This window comes from Eleginops maclovinus, chromosome 11 (assembly GCF_036324505.1).
Source record: "Eleginops maclovinus isolate JMC-PN-2008 ecotype Puerto Natales chromosome 11, JC_Emac_rtc_rv5, whole genome shotgun sequence".
NCBI classification, from domain to species: Eukaryota; Metazoa; Chordata; class Actinopteri; order Perciformes; family Eleginopidae; genus Eleginops; species Eleginops maclovinus.
Window position 1 is genome coordinate 3876371 of NC_086359.1, and position 27961 is coordinate 3904331.

The 27961-nt window shown below is 39.8% G+C and overlaps 1 protein-coding gene across 1 annotated transcript; it reads right to left on the reverse strand.

Annotated features, from left to right (window-relative positions):
• Positions 1-127: 127 nt before the first annotated feature.
• pof1b (POF1B actin binding protein) lies at positions 128-27754 on the reverse strand. Its single transcript, XM_063895820.1, has 13 exons — positions 27086-27754; positions 24308-24352; positions 12998-13257; positions 11103-11136; positions 10676-10756; positions 10473-10565; positions 9795-9908; positions 8826-8978; positions 5791-5910; positions 5116-5256; positions 3594-3670; positions 3332-3446; positions 128-1908 (listed from the first exon to the last, which is right to left on the reverse strand). Exons 1-12 carry the CDS (start codon positions 27533-27535, stop codon positions 3347-3349), a joined length of 1668 nt encoding a protein of 555 aa, XP_063751890.1. The 5' UTR covers positions 27536-27754; the 3' UTR covers positions 128-1908; positions 3332-3346.
• Between the last annotated feature and the right edge of the window lie 207 nt (positions 27755-27961).

Below are 27961 nucleotides of genomic sequence, written 5' to 3' on the forward strand. Positions count from 1 at the left end.
AGAGACTTTTCTGGGTTACTACGAGGAATAAGGTTTGTAGAACTCTTTTTAAATATGATTAGGATTAAATTACCCCTAACAGGACAGAATTATCTGCAGATGGAGTTAAATAAAACACGAGTGCAGGTTTGCATAGAAACACTACTGATTTTAATCACAGCTGAAATCTCATTAGAGCCCAAAATCCTTTTGAACTGGAAAATAGAGACAGCTGTTTGCATAAGAAAATATATATTAAGAACACATCTATTTGCTAGATTAGCCACAACCAGTTAATTTAGCTCAGCATACAATTTACTGTCAGCAAAGATTTAGTCTCCTCAGAGAAAATGACACAGAAAAAGACAGCATTGGTCCCAAAACTGTTTAAAGATGATGATATTTAGTCAACAAAAGAGTAAATGCTGTGCTAACATTAGCTTGTTGCTAACGCAGTAAGGCACTTTAGGTCCAGTCAGTTAAATGTTCAGGCTTTTTGCAGGAATCTGGCTCTGTTTCCACTGGGCTGCTCGTCTCTATTAAAATAAGTGAAATAAGATCAAATAAAATCCACCATCAGCTGCATAATCCAAAACCATTTCCCTGATAAATTAAGAAGCTCATCCTGATCCTGTTTGTGTTTCCTAGGTGCACTGCAGTTTTATGCCTATTTTCAATAAACACATCTCTGGTAAATATAAGAAACTCAAATGTACAAATCTGTCAGTTAAATGGACGAGTTATGGATGTGTTTGCAGACGGCTGAAGATTATAAATGCTTCAGAAAATACATCTTTTTATCCTGTCCTGTACAAATGCATGTGAGGGCGCTGGTTTGGGAGACACACCACATACAGAGGCTCATTTTATTGGCAGCAGGAAGTCTTTGCAGTGGTCTCTACGTTAAGAGCAACAATAAATAAAAGCCTCAGTGTCTTTAAACTCTCTACCCAGAAGTGAATCGAGCACCCAGTGGACACAAAGCCGTCAGCATGATTCCTGTTTGCAAAAACCTGAACGGAGACAAAGCAGGAAAACAACTAACATAATATTGTGCTTTTAAAATGTTCTTCCACCATCATAAACCCTCATTAAAATCACGCTACAGCTCCACCAACACATCAGAAGCTCCGTGTGAACACATCCCCATGCACAGCGACTCCAGGTTGCATCTAATCAGTCTGGATGTTTTCAGTTTTCCACCTGTCACCACTTTCTCTCTTCCTCCATCTCTCTGTCTCTCCACCCTGCCACACGTAAAAACTACCTTTAACCACGAAGAAAACTACCCGATTTCTTTCAAAAGTTCCTCAAAACATTCACTGAGTGTCTTACAATATATATAAAAAAATATAAATATGTACAGAGTAGCAATCATAGTTCCACTTCCTCACCCCCCGGGCTAACAAGGCTGTGGTGGCTTTAAGGCGGCTCTGGTTTATATAAAAGTGTGTGAGGAAAATACTTTAGGCCATTCAGTCGTTTGACCACACCTTCTCCATAGTAGTGTTTGAGCAAATTTTAAAAATGGCCTGTGTTGATTTGATTTATTGTGACATGGTTGATCCAACCTTGCAAAGTAGAGCAAGTTTTTTCTTGGAAATTCTTGGAAATAAAGTCACAAATTTGCAAGTTTTTTTTGCTTTCAAATGCATTATTTGATGCATGTTTTTGTCTTGGAAATGTCTTCCTTTTTCGGATAGACTTGCCTCCGATCTCAAAGAATGTCTGAGTTTTTTTAAGTTTTCCCTCTTTGAATTGTGTTTTTGGACCAGTATAATTTATCTGGTCACTTTTCTTCGACTTTAGGGCTTTAATACATCCACTACCACCAAGCCTGGGAGCCCTGAGGAGGAGGAGGGACTTTGGGGGGGGGGGACTGGGAAGGAACGGGACGGACGTCTGGATCTTCTTGTCGCTCGATCATTCCTGTTGGAGAGAAGAAGTGAGAAGTTATAATGAGTTCTCTACACATTACAAATGTTCAGTCAGCATTAAAAAGAACATCAGGACGATGTCTGAATGTGAGAGAGTCGATAAACATTTGGACACCAAGCTTTCTTATATTTGTTCTTGTTGATATGGGACTAGGTTATTGTCTCTTGTCTGTTCAAACAAACGTCTCATTGTGTCGACGTTTTGCATCGTAAAAAGGAATACAAAGGACTCGAATTGCAGGCTTTCACCTCAAGCCTGCAGTGGCACTGTGTGACCACAAGGCGGCACCAGAGCCTCATTATGAATCAGAAGTACTTACATTACTATTACTGGATGTCAGCGACCATATGAAGTTGTTCTGAATGGCTCACCTTTTACAGTAGCTCGATGTTAAAGTCAAAGTCAAATAATTGGGCAGAGATAGTATATCGTGGTGTGTCTACACAATAAACTATGGTAACCTCTGAACCCAGTTTCAATTTAATTAGACACCTGCTACTGGGGTGATTTACAACGACACGTTAGGACATGCAGGAGTGTGTGTGCAATTAATGTGGCCCTCCTTGGTGTGAATAGGGACCGAGTATCATGTCAACAGAACCTCATTTCAACTCAAGCCCCCGTGTTAGAGACTGCATTAGAAAACCCTGACCCTCACCTTCACTTCAACCTGGACTCATTTTATTATCTCCGTGTTGAATGTGATGCGACTCAGTGGATTTAGCACGGTGCCTCAACGCTGGCATGTTTCTCCTAATGAGTCGACCAGCATCATAATAATAATCACATACTTTAAAATATACTAATATTTATTTCAATAAACAAATAATAATATTTATTTATTTATTTAATATTTATTCAATATATTTAAAAATATTCTTGAATATATTAAATACATTTATTAATATATTTATTAATATTTATTCAATATATTTAAAATATTCTTGAATATATTAAATACATTTATTAATATATGTATTTAATATTTATTTATTCAATAATATTTAGTAGTAGCAGTGTTCAATGTCATTACAACAAATACTCCATACAGGGGAAGCTCCTGACAGCAGAGCAGGGTTCTTCAGCTTAAGGAAAGTCACATTTAAGACTTTTTAATGACGACAATGAAGCAAAAATCATCAAATAAGGGGAATGTTTTCATCCCTTTCTGCACAAAATACAGCGTGCATCCAAATATTTTATGATGTTAAATGATTTAAACACTTTTATAGATTTCAATAAGTATTTTTTAATACCAATTAAGGCTTTATTTTTTAATGAACAAATAAAATGTCTTTATTCATCGATACGTCCCAGCAAACAGCTTTACACCAGCCTGCAGAATGTAGTCATAGTACTTCTTATTTTATCTTTTGTGCACATGTCTTTTAAGGCTTAAAGATCTTGCTTTTACCTGTTCGATCGCCTCTCAAGTAGTTCTCTGAAGTACGATGGTCTTGCTTTCTTTGACGCTTGAGTTCTGGTACTGGTCATCCAGCAGACCCAGCATAGGGTACTTGGTATTAAACCTAAACACACACACACACACACACACACACATCATATTGTTCAGTCGGGGCTTAAACAGACCATTTTAAGTGGATAGTTTTCCATCTACAGTGCAGTGAATAGACAGGATGTAGTTTTGTTTTCTCAGGTAATTAGTTGTGATGTACCTCTGGGTGGTGATGGTTCTGGTGACCTGGTTCTTGGAGCTGCTGCTGGACTTCTCCATCATCAGCCTCCTGATCTCCTGCGGGCCACAACGGGTCAAAAAAGGTTAAAGCAGCAACAAACATGTGATTACTGGGTATTGTGTTTTGAATTTCACTAAAACGATTTGATATGTCTCCCTGCATGAAGGGTGAAAGGCGTCGATTGTCTGCTCACATTCTTACTGGTTGGATGGATGTTTTGGTTTGCACAACATTTCACATTTAAAATTCCCGGCTTCGACTGTAAAATGAAGTCAATCGCAGTCTGTTCTTCACCGTCTGCTTCTCTTTTCAAGTATTTATATCAAATCTAGTCAAAGCTGTAGCTGTTTTTATGTGTGTGAGGGGAAACTATAACTCAGGTTAGATTAAAGAACATACTGTATCGCTTGCATTTCTGCACAAAAAACTGAAAGTTAGAATGCTGTTGGACCTGAAAGGTGAAACTAATAAACAAAATAATAAAGAAACGTACGTGTGTGTGTGTGTGTGTGTGTGTGTGTGTGTGTGTGTGTGTGTGTGTGTGTGTGTGCACGCTTTCCCTTGTAAAGACACTTAATTGCAGGTAAGCGTCTCGTTAGCGTGCCTGAACCTGACTAGTGTGGCACCTGTGATGGTGAAATGAGAACTAGGAAGATAAAATCAGTTTAATAAATATTGAGGTTTATTTTTGGCAGATCTGTCCATCAGGCGTTCCTTTGGTTTCCATCTGAGTAATTAGTCGGAAGATTAGGAAGAAAAAAGCCAGTTCAGTTTTTATCTTACAGTGTAATTTGTCATCGATTTACTCTGGCTTTCATTGCAACAACATAGAGAAGTGCTTCTGTGCACGTGGTGTCTTCAGTGCCTACTGTTTGCTCTGTTACACTTCTGGAATAACTTTGACCCACAGTGCTTGCCATAGTTTCGAGCACGCTGATGTTTCACCAACACTTGTATATTTTGTATATTTTTTAAATGGTTTTTCTTTAATGCTATTTTATTTCTATTGCAAAACACAATGCCTTGTCTTTTTGTTACTGTAACGCAAAAAAAATCCCGAATTGGGATCAATAAAGTTCTTCTTTCTATCTATATGGAGATAAACGTGGTTAACTGTCTCAAATTGGAGGAAAACTACTTTGTAGCCTGCATTCAAAAATATTGAATACCTTATTTTGCATTGAAGGAGCAGAGGAGAAGACACCGACAAGGTTCTTAAGGCTTTGCTTGTTTGAAAGCTCCAAATATTCTTCAGTAAATATAAAGAAATGGTTCAAATTGTGTCAAAATAAGGCTTTTTCAATACATTTCTTGGGCTACCGTTGCCTTTATGAAAGTAGGAGGACAAGCGGTAAATGGTGCCCGGCCGGATTTGAGCCCGGGTCTTTTGGTTTTAACATAATAACACAATCATTCGACTTCATGGAGACCCTGCTTCTCTCCCTGAGCAACAGTTAGCGGTGTATCGAAACAGAGTGAGAGTGTGTGTGGGGTTGCAGACCTCCTCCTGTTTGCTGATGGTGGTCTGCCGCTGCTCCAGCATGGCGAGCAGCTCGGAGATCTTCAGCTGGAGACTCTGGTCGGAGGACGACTTCTGGGTGGTGGTGGTGGTGACCTCCGACTGGATCCTCGTCACCTGGCTCTGGAGGGAGGACGGAGAGAGACAAATGAGTTATAAGAGAGCTGGAGTGAGTAGGATGAAGTTCAGTCAGGACATTCCTAGCCACGTTTTTGACTTTGTGAGTTCAGTGAAGTCAGTTTTATCAGAGAGTGCTTTACAATCTGCCAGAACACCATGCATTATTCACCAGTTTTCAGTAGAAATGTTCTGATTGTTAGATATTGCCAAAGCTTCACCTGCACACACAAATAAAATGTGCTAGGCAGAAATATATGACTCACTGTCTTTTAAGAATAACCTCCACGAGAAGAATAGAAACAATACTAAGACTCTACAGACAGGCTTCAAGCTAAATGCTAACGTGATGACAATGCTGATGTGAGCATGTTGTTCACCAGGTTAGCTTCAGTACGTTAGCATGCTAATATGCTAATGAGCAATGATCAAAAGGTTCAGCTGAAGACGATGGGAATATGAGTCCTGCAGCGGGGATTTGGGAATAAATCAAAGCTTTACATACATTTAACTCCTGAGTCAGATGGTAATTATTCTCACCCTCAGTCTCTGGATCTCCTGGTCCTTGGCGTCCCTCATGGCCTCCAGCTGGTCTTTGTACTGACGGGACAGCTCTTCCGTCTTCAAGTGCAGGGTGGTGCTGCTGGCCTGACCCGCCAGCTGGAGGACACACACACAGGAACACGATGAGGTCTCAGTTTGAATCTATATTTTCAACTCAAACGTTCATATAAAAAAATACCTTAGCTTTCTACACCTACCCTTTCTTCCATTCTCATTTTGAATATTAAATATATTTTACACACTGTGTGCCCATACAACAGTTTTGTATTTCCTAACCCTCTTATTTGTAATAATTGTTTAAGATATCTTACGTGAATTCCACAAAATAAACTACTTTGATTGTTATCTTCTCAAATTGACACATAACTGATCTACATATGTTTATATTTGCTCTCTAATGAGAAAAACATGAGCTTAATCAGCAGAAAACTGCTTAGACTTCTTCCAAAAACTTTAGGTCTAATGACAACGGATGAGTTCAACATTATTTGGCAGAATTGACTTTTTGTTTTGGGGGGGGGGGGGAGGTTGAAAAGTCCATTTTTATCTATTTAACAGTTCAATAAAAATAATCAATACAGCAAATGCCTACAGCTTATGTCAAAGTAAGTATTGTTTTCATTTATCGACCAGCTTTGCAGTCGTCTTGATTTGTCTTTTCCATTATTGTTTATCAGTAACTTCTGTTTTCTCAGAGCGGAAAACCTGCTACACATGAAAGGGTTAATTATTTATTTGTGATCCTGTAAAACATCACATTTAAAGACTAAAAAAGTACAAAGTTAAAGGCTACACTGAGTAGGCTTTGCCAAATAAAAACAATGTAAAAAGCTCCTCTTTCTGTGTTTGTAACTTTTGTTGGGATAAGGAAGACTCCTGACAGCAAAGCAGGGTTCTGCAGTTTAAGGAAAGTTACATTTAAGACATCTTAATGCTCTCTAAGAGAATTAAGCAAAAATCAACAAATAAGGGGAAAGGTTTATTGTCACATTTGCATTTCTGTTTGCACTGCATTGATTGTACTCACGTTTGAATCCCTTCCTGCACAAAATACAGCGTGCATCCAAATAGTTCATGATGTTAAATGATTTAAACACTATAGATAAGCAGTTTTTAGAATTTAGATATATTGGAATAAATCTTTTTTAATACTAATTAAGGCTTTCATTTTGGATAATTAATCAATGTCTTTATTAGGGTCTGAGGAGCCCTACGGAGTCATCGGTGTCAGGGAATGTTTTGTGTAAGCTTGTAAATCTTTAGCTCATTTGCATCTCTTCTCTCTGTCCTCCTCTGACCTGGCTCTATGGACTTGCAGGTGCTGTTATCTTCATAAGGAGGAGCAGCCTGGGCTTTGGAAGCCTTGTTGTTCCCACAGTGGGTACAAGCTCAAGCTGACCTAAGATTGGCTTTATTGTTTAGGGACAGCTAGCTCCAGTTTATCTGGACCCAGATGCTCCGGTAAACACCTTATTTGTGACCTAGATGACAGTTTCAGTTAAACATATTGTCTGAGCTTGTTTAGTCTGGCGTTTGAAGAATGTTGATTATCCATTTGGAACTAGTTTAAACCTCTTCCTATTGTCGAGATCTTCAGAATTGGTTTGGCAACCGCTGTGGCAACTCGTGTCTACAGTAAATGTCTTGTCAATTCTCCGGCCGTAACTCCGAATAAACCCAACAGTGTTTTGCTCTCCAGCGTCTCTCTGTTTCGTCTCCATTGCTTCAGAAGTTTCCACCACAATCCGTACCTCCCAGTAAACCACTGAGAAAGTATTAAACAACACAAATATAACGATAAGAAATTCCTGAAATAGGCATTCAGAGTGAAATCAGCCTTGACCCACGGGCAGGGAGGAGCCGACTGAAGATCAGCGTACAAACCACAACTGAGATGATGCTAATCAATCTTCCTTTAATCGTTTTCTTTAGCAAACATGCAGCGACCTGTGAGAGGATCCTCACTACGGTTGATTTACATCAGGGGGGGGGAAAGCTGGCTGTCAGTTGATGTGTAACCGCAGTCATTGATCCAACCCCAGATAAAGAACGCTGCAGCGACAAGTGTTTGATCATGAGAGGTTTTCTACCACCATCTAAGCACGAATCATAAGCAATCATTGTGCTCATTCTGCTTTTTGTTTACCTTAAAAAAAACGTGGTACCACTTTACAATAAGACTACCCTTATAAGGGTTTAACAACAGCTTCTAATTCATTTATTAATTAGATTGTGAACACTTCATAAATCATTAATAAGCTTTTATAAGACAAGAGATAAACAGGGCAACTGTGACCGGTTGCTTGCCAAATAGTGAGCCCAAATTTATCTGTACTGCTAAGCCTTATATTGGCTACTTAGCTTACAGGGGGGGGGGGATCAACTCAGTGAACAACAGATACCAAGGATGCTGGCTGATGAAGAAGAGGAGGTAAGCTAGGTAGCCAATATAAGGCTTAGTCCTCTTGCCAAATAGTGAGCCTGTGTTGATGTATGGTTCTTAATGATTAATAAAGTGTTTACAACATAATTAATAACCAAATTATGAACCCTTTATGAATCCTTTATGAGGGTAGTTTTATTGTGAAGTGGTACCCAACAATAGATATGGTTTGTTTATTTGTGTGCGTATTTAATTATTGATTTATCTTTTCTTTTTTATCCTGCTACTGGATCACTACCGGGAGGGCTACTTTCAGTACAAGCAAGGCTTTCTGCCCTCCAGCTTTACTCATTTTTGTTTGTCAGATTCTTAAATTGTCTGTATTAATATTGTCTAAAAAAGTAAGTCAAAAAATTCTAAAAAAGTAAAAAAATCTAAAAAGTAAGAAAAAGCCAAAGTTCGGCTGATTTGGCCAGGGAGACATCGCTTTACATTGAGAATAAAATAGACAATGATATAGATTTTCTTTGTATTTATACTGTAAAAGTAGAATAAAGAATAAAGAATATCATCTGCATTACGTCCACTGGGGGTGCTGAGGACATGACGTCCGGGCGGTGTGTGTTACCTTCTGTCGGAGCATCTCGTTCTCGTTCTCCATCGCCCTCATCCTGCCCTCCATCTCTTTGAGTTTGAAGTCGCGGCTCGAGTCGGAGCTTTTGGTGCTCATCAGCTGGCTCTCCAGGGAGCGCTGCATGGAGCTGCTTTCCTTCAGAGACAACTGACGGATGGGGAAACACACACACACACACACGTGAAAAAATCTGGCGTGGAATACCTGCAGAGCTCTTCTCAGGTATAGACATTTAACTCGAGTAATGTTCAAACTATTAAGTTGATTATAATTGATTATTTGTTCGATATAATCATGCAAAAGCACCTGTTTAATTTGAGTTTCTTTACACTACAAAAAACCCTAATCTTGCCAAGTATATTTGTCTAAAATCTAGTCAAAATATGTCTTTGCACTTTAATATAAGACCTAACAAATAAGAGGTAAACATGCAGGGAGATACAGGGTCTTGTTTTTAGACAATGCATCTCAGATGAAGCCTTTATTTTTACATTTTTATTGGAAAATCACCGACTAACACCAGAAAACTGACGCCTTTGGAGCATTTCTGGCTGATTTTCTAACAAAACATTTCCTGATTCTGTTCAAAGGTAGTTCAAAATAAGTTTCCCAGCTAATTACAAGATCTAATTTATCTAAATATCCCATCTTATTTCAAGACATCCTATCAAGCACTTTTTCACTCTATCGGCAGATTTATGTACTTTTTACAAGAGAAAGCACCTTGTTTTTGGAGCAGCATTTGTTCCAGTGTAAAGAAAACATTTACAAACGACCAAATGAATTCAGATACTGTATGGACCAGGTCTTTATTCAGGCTTTACAGAAGACATTTCATGGTTTCTTACTTACTTCAAAATGTATGTGCAAAGGTATAGTTAAACACACACACACACACACACACACACACACACACACACACACACACACACACACACACACACAGTGGGGGGTGCACTGTACCTGCAGCTGTCTGTTGTTGTCTCTCACGGCCTCCAGCAGGGAGTCATACTGAAGGGCCTGGTCCGATTTGAAGCTCAGGTCTCTCTCCAGAGCCTCCTTCTCGCTCTCCAGACGCTGCACACACGCACACGCACACGCACACGCACACGCACACGCACACGCACACGCACACGCACACACACACACACACACACACACACACACACACACACACACACACAAACACACACACACACACACAAACACACACACACGAACATCATATATTTTTTCCTGTGCATTCCTCTCAGATATTTCTCAGGATTGTGTGAATCCATATCTTTGGTAATGTCTGGTTGGGTTAAGGATTTAATAGCGTACATTTGAAGTAGTGCTGAGTATTGCACTTTTGCACACATCGTAGTTATTTTTGCATATTTAAATACTGCAAGTACCTTAATTTCCCACAAACTGAATAGCAGCTTGGTTCACCTAAACTACGCTTTTTTAAAGTCTTGTCTTGTTGGTATTTCTTTGAAGTTGTGTCAAACATTATGTCATGAATGTTTGCCGAGCAGATAACATGATGTTATCGTTGTGATGCTGCCGACGTCTTTGTTTTTTTCCCACCGTCTCCAAAGAGTCCATCTGAACTAAGGGAGGAGTTTTATAACCTGAACAAAAGGCTTCGGTTCTCACCATCATGTCCTCCGTCATGTGGAGCAGCTCCTCCCTCAGACTGCTGAAGGTAGACAGCAGCAGGCGCATGCTCTTATCTGCAGTGAGACGAGTCTGCAGAGAAACCCAGGAGAGGTCACAGCAGGTAAAGTAAGATCAGGTAAATGTGTTTCATTACAGTACGATTTATTCTGTTCAATGGGGAAGTGTGCTATAAAACTCACCTGCAGCAGGTATCGGATTTGTTGTCTGGTCAGTTCAGAGGCTCCTTTGGGAAGCAAAGCCTCCACCTCCTCTTTTTCTACCTGAACACACACAGGTAATAGAAACAAATGAATAACTCCGCCCCATGGAGAAATAAAAGATGTAAAAAATCCTCTCACTTTGATTTTTACACAAATGTGTCGTTATGACGTATAAATATGCTTTAAAAAAAGAGCTTTTGGTTCCTAAATTAGCATAAATACAGGAAAATAAAGAACAATTCTTGCAAGACAGTATATCTTTAGACTGGAGGAGGTTAGGATTACTTCTTGCTACTGAAAAACAACCTGCCTAATTGTCAGGAAACAAAAAAATCTTGATTTAAACATAATATACATTTCAGGCTCAAGTTCAGATTCATGTTTCAGACGTGTGTGTGTTTCTCACCTTGTAGTCATTGCTGGGATCCAGGTGGTGTTTCCTGTAACACACACACACACACACACACACACACACACAGGAAAGACAAACAATGAGGAGCGCAGCATGACTGGAATAAACTACATTTCATCATAGTGAAGACAAACATGTCCCTGGGAGGGGGGCTGACTCCACTAATGTGGCTAAAACGTAGGCAGCAGGTGGTGAACGACTTTATTTTGGTGCAGACATTAAATATGTTGCAGGAGATGTAATCAGTGTCGATAACAAGGAATACAACTTAACTTTAGGGTTCATTTGTTGGGGATAGAAAGGAGTAACGATCAGTTTAATGTCTTACTCAGCTGTGTCACTTTTACTTTACCTGTCTAATTAGATTTATTTTGATCTGTATGAATAAACTTTCTTCACCTTTTAGAGAGTTTGCTGCAAGTAGGTTTGAGTGGCTGAACAAGAAGTAAACGTTTTTCCAGATATTTTTTATCTGAGTTTCGTTATTTCTGATTTTCCTCGATGCCCGCTGGAGGAGCAGTTTGAGTCAAACACGAGGATTGACTCGACCGAAACCGTGCTCCCACCTGTCCCAGCATGCTGATAATTACACAGCACCTTCTGCACCTGCATTAACAAAATATCCCACGGCTGTTCTCAGAACTCTACCAACCTTCCTGCTACATGATATAATCAGAGATTGAACGATGATAAAAACGTTTTGAGAAATAACTGTGAACATGTCCGAGACAGAGAGGAATGCTATTCATACGAGGTTTAGAAGTCATTACATATACACTCGTGTACACGTATCCAAAAGTGATATTTAATAAGTGAGGAATGAGTACAGGCATTTATTTTCAGAGTTATTTTAAATCACCTTTTCAAAACTGCTTTGAATCTGTAATTTGACGTCAGGTCTTACATATTTTAACTGTGTTGTTTAATTATGTTTTGATGAATTGTACCTCTGTGTCTTTGAGTTTTTATAAAAGCTCTCTACATAAAATGGATTATTATTGTTTTTTAATCCTTTACTTTCAATGCTGTTATCAATTGAGGAGCGTGCTTTTGAAAAATCGCGGATTTATAACCATTGAAATATACAGTATGTCTGACTGACTATATTTTGATACCTACCTACATATATAGGTTAGAATTTAGCTTTGTTTGGCAGATGATATTGGTGCTTTAAAGGGTTTATACAATGTGTGTGTTTTGGTATTCTACTAGAACATGATTTGCTTTAATAACCCTTTATATTGTCTCGCACTGTCCGTCTGAATATACCTGTATTCACTGTGTGTCTGAAGGTATGATCACAGGCACTGAGAAAATGAGTTGTTCATGTTACTTCTACTTTAAAACTCTTCCCACATGATTATTTGTTAAGAAAAGTAGATAAGATGATCAAACATGTTGAAGAGTCCATTTGTATCTATTTAACAGATAAAAAGGTGTAAAAGAATTGTACCAGAACTTCAAGACAGCAAATGCTTACAGCTTATGTCAAAATAAGTATTGTTTTAATGGATTGACCAGCTTTGCAGTCGTCTTGATTTGTCTTTTCCATCATTGATTTGTCTTTTCCATCATTGATTATCAGTCAATTATTTTAATCTGTTCGGTTTCTATTCCTCTTTGGACTCTGGAAAAAACTGTCAAGTAAAGAAACTATGAATTATGTATTTCTGATAATGCATAAGACAAAAAAGTTTTTAAAAAGTCCAAAAGAGAAGAAAAAAAAACAGACAAAAAAGTTGAAAACAGTCCAAGAAAGTAAGACCCCATTGACCCCAAGCTTGGAGGCAACCTTCCCTTTGTCATGTGGACATCATTTTACATTAGGAATAAAATAGACACTGACACATTTTAATAAGTGGACAGATAAAAGTCTGAAATGCACTTACTGTCCGCGGATCTTGGACACGTGCTCGGAGATGCAGGAGTGGATGTCGCAGTTCTTCCTGTAGACCTCGGCCAGCAGCTCGCCGAAGTAGCGCGTGTCCATCTTCGTCTCCTGAGGTATTTCCTTCACCTCTGTTCTGCAGGTGTTTATCACCGACGCCTTCTGCTTCAGGACGTTGATGATTTCCACCTCTTCTATCACAACCGTCTCCTCTTCTTCCTCTTCCTCTTCCTCTTCCTCTTCCTCAACCACCTCGTCCTCCTGGAAGAAGACAGGTCGGGTTAGTTTCTGCCTCCTCCTTTCATGTTGTAATCTTTATGAACCGTTTCAGGAGACACTGGAAATTGTGTGTATTGCTCCAGTTTCAGTTTGTATACATTGCCAACATGTATTAAATCCAGAATACTCTAACTGTTTATTTGTTATTATTCCCAGTGTCTGATGGAAAAGTTGGGAAAGACTTTAAAAAAAAAGGCGACAGTGTCAAAGGTCACAGGTTTGGCAGTGACGTATTTACAGCTTAGGTCAAATTTGTCGTGCTGCAAAAGGAAGTCAACATTATAAACGGCCATGTTTCTTCAACATGTTTTTGTAGAAGAACTCCTAATTTTTGCTCACAGGTTCACAGATTACACACATCAGTCAGAAGTCAGTGTGATAAGGTCATGTTTCAGAGGTAATTACAGCAGTAACCCCCCTCCTCAGCCTCCTGTCACACAGCTGCCAACATGAAAGATCAGTGGAGCACATTTAGTGAACCTGCTCGTCAATGATCCTCTGACAAAAACATTAAATATGATGTTATAAGCTGATAATTGTTCCAGAAAAGCAAGTCCCCTACACTCTGAAGTATGCTAACAATGAGGCCACACAGTCACCTGTGCCTGCAGTGAAAAAATGTATATCAAGTTCAGACCTGGAAATGTCACTTTTAAAAAGACTTTGAGACCGTTTCCCCTGATGACTCACAAACACTTTTTTGTCTTACTTTTTTTAGACTTTTTGGGACTAAATGTTATGTTATACAGCATCCAAAATAAATAATGAATAGTTTCTTTACTTGACAGTTTTTTCCAGAGTCCAAAGGAGGAAGAAACGATTCCTTTATGGCAGGAAAAGCATTGAATGAATCCTCAGACCTGGAAATGACATTTTCACACCTCCTGTTCCTTCATAGTCAATGGGTTTTTTGGTGAGGTGTCTAAAGTTAAGTCTGTGTTGACCCAAAGTTTAACATTTATCCCCATTTTCTTGGGGTTAAGTTAATATTAAGCTAGCTTTTTACTTCCTGCTTGAAAAGTGCATTCTATTTCCTGCTTACATGCACGTTTCATAGACATTTGTTTGAACCCAAAGACTTTTTTCTTCTGTAATTATCTTAAAACTAATGGTATATTCCAATTAAATTCAGGGTCGGCCTACAAACACACTTCATCCCTGCAGAACTGCATTGTCATGTCGAAAAGGAAAGGGAATTCTAAAAAAACAGCAACAAAAAGCAACCACAAAGTTGCTAAAGTGCAGAAAACAACATGGAAAAACAGACTAGAAGTTGGTGGTTAATCCCTTCTCTTTGTGCTAGGATCTCCTCCTGTTATTCTGCACTGAGACACCGCAGCTACGCATGAATCTAAGCCAAACAAACACATCTTTTATCTGCATGTGGCGACCGAGAGAAGTCACAAAGCTGTTACATAACCTGTTATCTAACACACACAAAGAGCAGCCTGCTGTGTGTGCTCTTTACTCTCACTGTGCCGCCTGTCTGCTGACACATGAACACAGAGCAGTATTCATGCATGCGTTTTGCTTCGTTAAAAAGCTCTTTCTTTCCTTTTACTTCTTCAGACCTTCAGTAGAGGGAAGAATGAAGTTTGGCGCTTCTGTTTCGTTGGTGAAAGACGAGTTGTTTGGCTTTATGTGAGGCCTGTGTTTGTTTGTGTCAGCCTGACTTATCTCTGCGTCTGAAAGATTACAAATCTAGAATGCAGCCGCTCCTCTGGCCCCTAAAAACCATTAAATCATACAGCTATGTGTATAGTTTTGTTTACTAATGCGTTCCTGTTTGGAGCCATTCATATGTCTGTCAGATCTGCGACTCAGAAACAGGTGTGTGAAAGTTCTGTCATCTCACATTGTACGCCAGAATGCCAGCTTTCAGCTAATCACATGCTGAGACCACTCTTAAACTCTCCTACATTTAAATGCAGAAATAATCCTGAAAAAGACAGAGGATTATTTACTTAATGTCACCATGCTAACAGATTTAGCCACTTAGCTTCTAACTGTGTCTGTTGTTAATTACAGCAGCAGCACTTCCACGGTAAAGCTGCATCGGTGGTCAAGTTTAAATATGCTTTGCACACGCTCAGTTTCACTCGTTCCCTTCTGATGAAGTCTGGGATTTAAAACTGGCTCGTGATACACTTTCATTTTAATATCAAAGGGAAGGTCAAGCTGTAGAGAGTCACTCTCTTTGCTGACCTCAAGTGAGAAATGTCAACCAAAGATCATTCTGACGGGATCTATTAATCCAAGAGAATATCCAGGCTTGTTATTTTTAAACCAACAGCAGGAACATTTAGTCTTCTCCAAAGTGTGTCGGTGCAGTCACGCCACATTCCTCCTGAGGCAGGCGAACAGTTTCCCAGCAGGTGAAATTTACACCGCAGTGAGGTGAGGTATATTGCCTCATAAGTTAAGTTATAAGTCAGAAAAATCTATCAAATTTAGGAAAAATATGCTTGAAACTTGAATATGCTTTAAGAAAAAAACAGCTTTCCATTAAAAGGGCTTTATTTATTTAGTTAGCTCATCCTTTTTTGACTTTGGCTGTTTCAAAACTCTGACCAAAAGTGGGTCGAACTTTGGCATTATTGCTTTATTAAACTATACACTTTAGAGTAAAAGTCATTATTTATATTGCAACACTGATGTTTATATTGCAATATACACATTTTTCCATATTGGTTGTTATCTATAGTAGTACAAAGTGCAAATGTGTACTTTAACTTCTCTATGTTTATATTGTTCACTTGTCCAGTTTCACCTCGGGAAGTGTTTTTGTTTCTGAAACATGTCATGTGTGGTCCCAATTTCAAGGTTGATCCATCACAAGACCAACATATCGCAATCACACCTTTATCTGTCACAGTCTAAATAGATATGGATGGATGGATGGATGGATGGATAGATGGATGGATGGATGGATGGATGGATGGATGGATGGATGGATGGATGGATGGATGGATGGATGGATGGATGGATGGATGGATGGATAGATAAGTACTTTATTGATCTCAATTTGCAGCAGTGTAAAAAGACAATGCATTGTACATCACAATAGAGTAGCAAGTAAAAAATATAGATGTCGGACTAAAAATGTAAAAAAACATAGAGCACGATGTAATATATAAATTAAGTGTGTAAGGAATGGAATATTAAATAGAATATAAATGTAAAATGTACAGTGTGAGTTTAAGTCCACAGGGACGGTATGGAGCAGAGAATAATCTGCCAGCGAGAGGCGATCCCACACCCACTATAGCTCTGTAATGCTGGGAATACCTCTCATACATCTGATAATCATTATTGGCCATGAGTCAGGGAGAAAAAAATTCAGTCATTAACTGAAAGAACATGTTTTATGCTTCTCAGTGCTCGCATCAGGACTCGATGACACACAAAGCTCTCTGACAGCGTGAGGTCGTAAAACTGAAACACGTCTGTCGATGTGAATCTTGAAGTTTGTTTTATGACACTGCATAGGTCAGAGGTCAGGACAAAAGGTGGGTACTTCTCACGCAGTTACTATTACTGTCAATATGTCGTAATGCAGGACTGAGTGTGGGAGCATTGACAGCACTGAGGAGGGTGTGGCGGCTCCGCTGACATGCCTCTCATTCCAGAGCGAGAGTGGAGACCACCTGAGGCATCCTCATGCATCCACATAAGCTTCTTATCAGCAGACTCACCGGCAGGAAGCTAATACATATTCATTTATCCCTTCCTTTCACAGGGTTACAGGTGAAAGCAATTTGGATTTAAGACGTTTTCTAATAGCACTTGGAGGGAAATGGAAGACTTAAAATAAAACACGTGAAAAAAAACTGCCCCAATTAATTAGGGTTAAAGTTATGCTTCATGGGGGTTTCCTATTCCTGTAATGTGTTTTATACTGTAGGTTTTGTGCATGTAAATGATCTGCAAAAGCCAGCTCACCAACAGAGCAGACTGGACTCTGGTTTCAGACAGAGGTAACATAAATACCCTTTTGTTGGGACAAGTAAACAAAAGTTAGATAAGCCAATTTAAATATTGAAAATCGTGTTGAGTTTGAGCCTCATAAACATTGGCTAGTGTCGCTATAAGTCAGTTGCATAGACTGTTAGACAATAAATACCGGCCGTTAACAAAATATTAATGTTGTTTTTCTGTTAATGAAGACATTTGCTCAATTATTTTAAGATAATGAAATGTTAAAGGCTTTGGAAATATTGATTAAAAATTATAATAAAAAAACATATTTTTTGAACAAAAACAAAACAAACGTTTCTTCAACCAAACTACAACATCTTGAAATATGTCTGCAGGAGAGAGAGTCACCAGCTGTGAAACTCGAGCTGTTTTTGTTTTGTTAGAGTTGGCCATGTTCATTTTCAGGGAACACAAAAATGTGTCAGGTGATTCTGACGGAGATTCATTTGCAGCTAACCTGCAGACGCTAAATTCCACTTGTAGCCAACAACTCAATACATCATCACCTCTCTGTGTGTGTGTGTGTGTGTGTGTGTGTGTGTGTGTGTGTGTGTGTGTGTGTGTGTGTGTGTGTGTGTGTGTGTGTGTGTGTGTGTGTGTGTGTGTGTGTGTGTGTGTGTGGAAGACTGACCTATAAAAAGGGTGAGAGCACAAGGAAGCACTATTAAGACATGTTATAATCAATGAGTCGAATACGGCAGTGTGAGGTCAGGATCACTTCTTCCCTTCCTCTAGAAAGTTCCTGTAGATGTGATTAAATATCGGGTGTTTTTAAGGTACATTCGAAGTCTATAAAAGCAGCACCTTCCTGTTTCAAATACAAACTACAATCCCTCTTTTTCAGGATCAGCAGCGACTGATCTAGTTTCTCTTCTACGGGCCGTGAACAGACAGAGTAACCGAAGCCACCAACTCAATACATCATCACCTCCGTGTGTGTGTGTGTGTGTGTGTAACGCTAGAGGTTGATAATGGAGAGCTGGGGGTCACTTTACCACACAGGCTCTCTCTGTGTGCACACTAGAAAACATCTCTGTGTTATCAGATCAGCCAGATTGTTCTGGATTTTTGTCCAAAACCAGCTGTGTTATTTCTTATGTAAAAACAGAAGCACTAGCACTTACGTTTTTTATTCTAACTTCATAATTTGCACCTCATTTAAAAAACAAACTAGACAGAGACGTATAAAAATACAAATTAAAACACATCCAGCCCGCTACACCGTACCTAGCTTTTCTTACAAACACACATCTTATTCAGCTTCTGCAACCAGGATTAAACCAGCCATGATGTCAGAACAGTGCAATTAAATACCTGTTTCACTCTATTTAGAAATAAAATGTGATGTTATATTCTGGATATCAAGCCATTAATTAGCTCAGAAGACAAAAAGTGAAGAGGAAGTGTTGCACGGGAGGCGTTTTCATAGAGTGTTTCTTAGGTCAACTTTCAGGGTTGGCAGTCTAAATGAAACTAAATGTCTGCTTAACAAATGCCAGCATGAAGTCATCAACAGACGCTGCGTTAGGTAAACAGAAAGTGATGACAACCTTATCCTAAACACGGTGACGCTGTGGCGGCTCCACACCAGTTTAAACATGCAGTGCATATCTGTAGGAGGAAACAGTACAGGGTTTTTACGTCTCTGTGATATAGCAGCTGCAGGAGATGTAACCAAAGCTAAGCTATCATCACAGCAGAATGTAACTTTGAAAGCATCAATTAGGAGGTGAAAACGGTTCACCTTTACAGTGTAATAGTATCAGATGTTGGGCAGAAGGAAGAGGTGAAAACAAGTGTGTAAAAAATATCAACACAAGAGTACGGGAACATACAATTAACATTGTTTTAGCATGCCAGTTAGCATAACCGGTGCTAGCATTGGTAAGAATTGTTTAAGGTTTGTCTTGTTCTCAGCACAAAGCAGCTCAATAATGTTTTACATTTTTATATCAGAGATACACCCATCAACATCAGATAAAGAAGAGTTGGGATCAAACCAAGCAATGATTAACTGCTCCTGGAGGAAAGGAGAATTAGAGCTAAGCTAACAAACCCAAGAGCTAACCACATGTTCTTGGCTGAAAATAAGAAGGATCAAATCTGCAAATCTACGATACTTATTGCTCAAACTTCAAAGTTCATGACCTAGTTTCCTTTATGTTTAGTATGCTGGCAGTGCTGTCTGAACAGGATTTACTGATTGTTGTTGCTGCGGTTCACATTCGTCCTCATGCATATCCTAAAAATCACAAGAGGAATGCACCGCTGTTTTTGTTCCATGTTGTTTATCTTATGAAGCACACATAGACTACAAATGCATTTCGTTGTGCAACCCAAGCTTTAAATTCCTATCGGTTGCAAAGTTCTTCCTCCACAATGGCGATGTAAGGGAACTACAAATCCGAGGAATCTATATCTTCAATACCATAGAGAAACAGAATGTTAAAGATGCGTATTTAATTAAAGACTGTACAGAGAGTAAACAATAAAAACAAGACAGCTTATCCTGGCGTCACCACGATATGACACGCTTCTTCTCTGTCCTGTAATAAAGACTAAATGCTTCAAATGCCATGCAGCACGGAGGAAAAACCCTTAAGAAGCAGCTGAGGACAGACACAGCTATTTTAAGAAGGAAGAGTTTTTTAGACTCATCACTAACGTCATCCCGACTATAAGATGACAGGATCTGTCCTCACAGTAGGGGACATGTCTATCAGTCCTGCTTCAACACACTTCACCCTGCATGCTGAACAAACACTCTCACACCTTCCCTCTCAACCGCTTTGACTTCTGACCTCACTCAAAGTGAACTGTTTACCTGATAAGACGAGATTTCTAAAAGAAGCCCTATCGAGCTTTTTGTGGTTTCCCTTTCTGTAGTGTGGTTTTTGTGCATGTCAATGGTCTGCAGAGGCGAAAATCCCAAAGTTTCTCTACAACACACCACCTCCCCTGCCTGAAAAGCCTCCATTGGACTCCTTTGTTTTCTTCTGAAACATAGTGACATAGATATGTAACACTCGTGGCGCTCCAACACAGGATAGTCTGAGGGGCGGGACATTTCTAAGCGGTTGACCAATCACAACAGAGCCGACCAGCCGACAACATTGCATACATTCAAACTTCAATATTTACCATTTTATAAACCTAAAAATCCCCCAAAACCAACTAACCTCAACCTGAAAACTCAAGAATATCTTCTTCCTCTGGAAGAAACGGTCAAGCAATGAAACTATTAATTCATTATATTTGATGCTGTATAACATCACATTTAAATACTAAAACAAGTCTAAAAAAGTAATTCTGTTATCTTAAAGCAAACCCAAATAACGGACTAGTTAGCATTTCAAACAAATGGACATTACTCTAACTAAATTCCGCCTTACAAACATGAGTAATTCATCTCTAACTGTGGGAAATCGGTTTCACTGCAAGGAAAAATCAGGTAATCACTATTATAGCCTGTACCGACCTGTAAACCCAGCTCACACCTACAGAGCTGAATAAATACGACAGCATGCCACAGTAACAAGGTAATATGACCTCAGAGTGTGTGTGTGTGTGTGTGTGTGTGTGTGTGTGTGTGTGTGTGTGTGTGTGTGTGTGTGTGTGTGTGTGTGTGTGTGTGTGTGTGTGTGTGTGTGTGTGTGTGTGTGTGTGTGTGTAATATAAATATCTAACTGCAGGTGTGTATAGCGTTTGTCTGTAGTTGACAGCCTCAAAACTGGTCCTCCAACCTTTTTATCTTTGATCTGTCCCATGTTCATGAGGGAGTTGTAGAGGATAGACTGGGAACACATAATGCAGCTTATATTAAAGCAGGCCTTTTTATTACCATTTATTTGTATTGTTTCTCTGGAGGCCTGAGGTGATACTCAGAGCTGTAAAATGAAGAATCGGTTCATTGAAGCTGGTTAGTTTACCACACCTTCTACCTCGTTGTTAATACATCATGTTGTGTTAGTTTTGGCAACATATTTTGAGTCACTGTTGTCAGAACATTGAAAGATTACCAGAAACTACAACAAACCTTGACAGTGTTGTGACTAAAAAAAAGTTATTTATAAAAGGTTTAAAGGAACCATATTCTGCTTTTAGGGGTTTTCTATCTCCTGCAGTGTGTTATTATAGGTTTTTGTGCATGCAAATCTTCTGCAAAGACTAAAATCCCTGTGTTCGTGACAGGCTAAGGGGGCTGGACATCTCTTAGCAGACTGACCAATCACAACAGAATCGCCCAGCTAACCAATCAGAGCAGACTGGGCTTTGGTTTCAGACGGAGGGTGAAAAGAGGTCCTTGCAGCACAGGCAGTATGAGAAAAATAAAGAGCTTTTTGAACATTAAAGCATGGAGACATGTCCCAGGAGAGACACTACATACTGATATACACCTGAACATCAGCAGGAGAGGACTCTTTAAAGTAGAGACTCTACATACTGATATACACCTGAACATCAGCAGGAGAGGACTCTTTAAAGTAGAGACGCTACATACTGATATACACCTGAACATCAGCAGGAGAGGACTCTTTAAAGTAGAGACACTACATACTGATATACACCTGAACATCAGCAGGAGAGGACTCTTTAAAGTAGAGACAATACATACTGATATACACCTGAACATCAGCAGGAGAGGACTCTTTAAAGTAGAGACATTACATACTGATATACACCTGAACATCAGCAGGAGAGGACTCTTTAAAGTAGAGACATTACATACTGATATACACCTGAACATCAGCAGGAGAGGACTCTTCAAAGTAGAGACTCTACATACTGATATACACCTGAACATCAGCAGGAGAGGACTCTTTAAAGCAGAGACACTACATACTGATATACACCTGAACATCAGCAGGAGAGGACTCTTTAAAGTAGAGACACTACATACTGATATACACCTGAACATCAGCAGGAGAGGACTCTTTAAAGTAGAGACACTACATACTGATATACACCTGAACATGGTTTGCCATTTTCACATGGAAATAAATTAGCTGTCTTCTTATTACATTTCATATTCTGACACCTTTTATTTCCTATCACTATAAATTAAGTTGAGTCAGTCGTAAATAATGCCATGTCAACTACAGACAAATGCTATACACACCTGCAGTTAGATATTTATATTACACACACACACACACACACACACACACACACACACACACACACACACACACACACACACACACACACACACACACACACACACACACACACACACACACCACTCACTTTAGCACTACACCTCTGCAGGCGTCTCAACTATTTTTATTGCGATCTCATTCGTGAGAAGAGAAGCTTCTCATTGCTTCTCGACACGTTTCCACATATGAAAGTGTCAAACCTCTGAGGATAGCCTCTGATGTCCACAAAATGAATAAATCATAAGATGACACATATGAATAAAGAGGGTGATAAATCAAAGGCAGAGAAACGCTCCCTCTCAGAGAGGTGTGGACCAAACCTCACAGCCTGTGTCATCATACAACAACAAAGGAAAGCCAAACAGTTGTAAAAAAACAAAAACAACTACAGATTAAAAACAATTAAGCCCAATAATTTGGAAGAGACAGCTGACTTCTCATTACATTTTTCATCAGAGTCTAGCACTTTGTCTTGTCTGTACTCGACCAAGAAGGGTTTTTTGTTCTTGGTTTGTTTGTCAGCAGAATCACCGGAAAACTAGTGCGGTTTTCAAGAAACTATGGTGGAGGGGTGAAGAATAGGCAAAGGAGGAACTAATGGTTTTTTTCTTTTTCAATCCCTTTCAAAAGGACAATAAAGAGCAGAACTGAACAATGCTGTAAAACATCAACGATCGTACACCTGGACAGCTTTTTTCATATTATAAAATGTAAAACACTCAACCGTTAAATCTAAAGCCAAGTAGTTAAATGGATAATGATAACAATTAAGGACAAGACCACGCTGCCAGAAAGGACTTTGAAGAATTTGGGGACTTTGATGCCAGGACAAATGTCTTCAAAGCGCAGCCGCTCTGAACAGCTCCCCTCCCTATACATGACGCTGCAGGTTCAAACTGCAGGAATGCGTGCAGCCGCAGACACACCCCGCTGAAACACCCACACTGCGCGGTTTGTCAGCGTTGCGACAGTTGACACGGCGGTGATTGTGAATAAAGTGCTGTTGTAAGAGTGTGAGCGTGGAGGCAAGGGCGTAGACTGCTCATAGAGACCGATGAGCGGTGACTCGCCCCTGGCTGAAAGGAGAGGATTTCAAAAAATAATAAATAAATACTACCGAACACGTTCACACAGTGACCTGTTCCCAAGGGTTAATTCTGATGGGTGTGTCTGCTCTAAACCAACAGATGAACATCACACACACACTTCTGTTTATTTAACTTCTTTTAGTTTAAATAGTTTTGAAGAAGTGGCTCCATATTACGGCTGTCTAAAACCACTTAGGAAGCGACTCCATGCAGGTGTTACGATTCAACATATGGCCATTTCTTCAGTCTTAGTATGAAGCGTGATATGAGAGCAGATTTGGAAAAGCTTCGATTAAAATTGCAGAAAGGGGGGAAGTGTTTGATAAGGGGCCGCTGTTGAAATATGTAAGATAACTGAGGGATTAATCCTCTCATGCAGGTAGCTCTTTGTTTGTTTATGATCTCTTGTTTCCTTTGAAAATAACCTATGCCCCAGTAAGTTGTTTTTGTACCGATGCACACTGTCTACTTATAACCGATGCTCAATTACTCAGGAGTAACGATATTTTCCAAACACACCTTCCTCGTTTACTACAGAAAGGTTGTACTTCAGACTGTGACTCATTTGGAGGGTAGGAACCAACCACAATGCCAGCTTTGATTGACCAAAAGAAATGCAGAACTACACCGTGGTTTCATGATATTGTTCTAGATCACCAGCTTACGATAAATGGAAAATGCAGAGAAGTTAAAACTGTTCCGTGTGTGTGTGTGTGTGTGTGTGTGTGTGTGTGTGTGTGTGTGTGTGTGTGTGTGTGTGTGTGTGTGTGTGTGTGTGTGTGTGTGTGTGTGTGTGTGTGTACTTGCCTCCTCCTCTGCGCTGAACACTGATGAAGACATCCCGCTGATGCTCTGGAATAACACACAAGAGGAGGGGGAGAAAAGGAAGAGGCCGTCAGATTCAAACAGAAAACAAAAACAACAACAACCGCAGTCCACAAAGTCAAAGCTGAAGCAATTTAATAAAAATGGTTTGCCTATGACAGATAAATCTTGATTCAGCCACAACTGATCATAATTTAGCATTTAAAACTAAGGATTTAAACTGTGTGTCATCATATATCAGTAACTATCACTATCGAACTATTGTGATGGTTAAGCGTTTTAGTATCATGGTACTCTTTTTATGGGAGTTTATTAGCCTCTCAAATATGTAGGTCATATCAAGTGACAATCTTTGGTTTGAATACCTCACCTTGAACTCTGAGAAACCTTTGAGTGATTGACATAATGCATTAAAAAAACAAAAACTAGAGAGGCAAGAGGCTGTCTGATCAGTGCAGTTTAACTCAGGTAGAAAAAGGTGTTTTTCTTCAATGAGAGGGAGTGCTGCCTCAGCAGAGTCAGACCGGGTGCGGCACAACGTCTCTTTCAAACACGTCATTTAGCATTTAGCTCTGGGTGCAATTACTCGAAACTGCAGAACCTGAATTAGTACAGTACACTAAGAAAAGAAGCAGGCCAAAGAAAATCAAGACAGATCTGACTAATTCTGGTGCACTCGATACTAGGAAGAGATTAAACTAAAGCAGGAGTGGAAGCCGTCAACCGTTTCTCAATCATCCCAAGGAAGGGCACGGCATTCAGGAAGAGATGCTTTATCAGACAGGGCGAGACGGTGCGGGATTATGACTAGTGCCAAGTGATCAGTAATCAATGACGAGAGGGAGTCGGGTAAAGCAGAGATAAAGCGTGTTAGCATAAAGGCCTGCAGCGTCGTCTGTACTGTTAACACATTAGTGATTTGCAAAGTGCAGGAATGGCGAGAGTTTTTCTAAATCCTTCAGAGAATTTGAGCAGAGAGACTCATAGATTGAGAGTTCAAACGTTACCTTTTAGTACCAATAAAAGGGAAAAGAGAATCTACAAAAATGGTTCCTCTACTCAACAAAAGCACGAGCTACATTTGCACACCAGTGTATCATTTTGTATTTTGCCATGAAGCTATGTCTCTTTCAACAGCGAGAAAATATTGTCACATCAGGGTTACATTAATATTCCTCACTGTGAAAAAGGATGTGTTTCTCATTTAATTGATTGATTAAAGGGATGGGGGAAGCACTGAGCCGGCAACCGAGAATTATATTAATCATTACTTAATCTGCTTTTAACTTTAATCAATCATTATGTGTAAAAACACCTGTTCTCACTCATTTCTGTATTCAAATGTGCATCTGGTGGCAAGGCAAAGTCTCCCTGCCTCAATATTAGCTTAGTCTTTTCTTCATTATATTCACATATTTATCTCTGGCTGCTAGTTGTTGTTACGTGGTAAACACACACACACACACACACACACACACACACACACACACACACACACACACACTGCTGATGTTTCTCTGTCAGCTGAAAGTGGCTCCCTGTGTTACATCATGCATTCAAACGCTTTGTGACTGACACAGTAACCATCCGAGACATTTGACAGCACACTGCCATCAGAAACTGGTTTCAGTGTGAACTCTATCTCAAACAACAGATGCATATTGTGCTAATTATATACGTGTTCTCATTTCAGAAATGAACTGTATCGCTCCATATATTTTGAGATACAAAGTCAACTCAAATAAATACTAAGTACAGCAAAAATAATGACTTAGTATCTCAGATTAATGATGTAATATCTCAAAATAATGACTTAGAATCTCAGATTAATGATGTGATATCTCAGACTGATGACTGATTGGCTCCTCTCACCCTCAGCTGACCAATCAGCACCCAGAACCAGCCATAAAGGAGACAACCAGGAAGCCTTCTGGTCTCACTGCTGGGCCTGCTGCTGACTGGAAAGCCTCAATTTGACTGCGTGTTAAAGCATTGTGACAATTGTGTATCCTGTGCTATATATTGTGACTGTGTGTGTGTGGTGGGAGGTGGAGGAGTTAGGTAAGTTTGGGGTACCCTTTACATCTCATCACGTAGATAACATATGTTAGACACACTAGGTTAGCGGATTGTTGCCACCCCTGTATTTTGCTTTGTCCAATTATTGGTAGTTCAGGAAGTGAGGGGTTTTGTTTGAGTTTGTTTCAGAAGAGAGATGTAGAGATAGGCCTGGTTTTTGTTAAATTTATTTCTTTTATTTGGCACAATCTCCCTTGTCTCCTCCTCCTCCTCACCTGAAGAACCGTTGTTGTTCATTCTTTAGTTATTAGAAATAAACATTGTCTGTCTACATTTAATCTGACTTGCTCATTAATTGGTTGTCCTGTGTTACTGTCTCCAGGTCCCCTAGAATTTAGTGGGGACGTAACAGTATCTCAGATTAATGACTGATATCTCAAAATAATGACTTAGTATCTCAGATTAATGATGTGATATCTCAAAATAATGACTTCAAAACAAAATAATCACTCAGTATTACCAATTGATGACTGAGTGTTACACAATAGTGACTTAGTGACCCAAAATAAAGATTAAGTATCTCAAAATAATTAGCTTGTATATCTAAATACTGACAAACTGACAGAGATTAGACTTTCTTAATGTTGTTGTTGTTATTTAGAGGTTTTAGACCTACGTTGCATTATTAACACACAGTATAACAATAATAAAAGCCTTTAATCAGCTGACCATGGGGCTCACCTCATTCCTGATGTGCTGCTGGCAATTGTCGGTGGAGTCCTGGCTGCTGACGCTCAGGTGGGACATCCCTTGAAGGTACACCGGGGACACCATCTGCTGCATCATGGGCTGCTGCATCATGGGCTGCTGCATTATGATGTACTGCTGCTGCATGCCCTGCTGCACCGGGATGTAGGTCTGCTGCTGCTGCATGCCCTGCTGCACCGGGATGTAGGTCTGCTGCTGCTGCTGCTGTATGCCCTGCTGCATGGGGACCAGGTACCGAACAGACTCAAAGGTGCCGTTCATCGCGTACGGAGCCGGGGACACCTGGCCGGACGAGATCACCGTGCTGGTCAACGGAGTCGGGGACACCGGGCAGGACGAGATCATCGTGCTGGTCAACGGCTCCGGGGTGGCCACCTTCAAGGTCCGGTAGGTCATCGTCTTCTGGCTCGTATGCACAGACATCTTGATGGATCCACAAAACCGAAAAAGGGAGGAAAACTAAAAATAACCAAAGGAAGTTGGAAGTTGGAAGTTTCTGCGAATCAAGCTGCTGTTCTCCTGTGCGCGGTTTCTCAGGGGTGGGAAAAGTTAAACTACCCCGGGATTTACTTCCTCCTGAGCTTGGTAAACTGGAAGAGGAATGTGTGGTTGGAGGAGTTCTTCCGTGGAGGGGAAGACCGAGAAAGTGAGGGAGGTGCTCCGCTCCTCTGCACGCAAATACTGCTGTGGAGGTGGGAGGAGTTCTCAGCTCACCGGAAGTCACCTGCTGCACGGTCAGCATGGACTCATTATTGAAGTTGTCTCAGTAACAGTTACAGTAAGTTTTATAACAGTTCATTTAGTTATTAGCAATTACTGCTTATTAAATTAAATATTTTATCATCAAAT

Coding starts and splice junctions, on each gene's coding strand:
- pof1b (XM_063895820.1), bottom strand. CDS start 27,535: ATGTCTGTGCATACGAGCCAGAAGACGATGACCTACCGGACCTTGAAG. Junction 24,353..27,085: donor AGCAGCACATCAGGAATGAG/GTGAGCCCCATG, acceptor GTGTTATTCCAG/AGCATCAGCGGGATGTCTTC. Junction 5,257..5,790: donor AGGAGATCCAGAGACTGAGG/GTGAGAATAATT, acceptor TCCTCCCTCCAG/AGCCAGGTGACGAGGATCCA.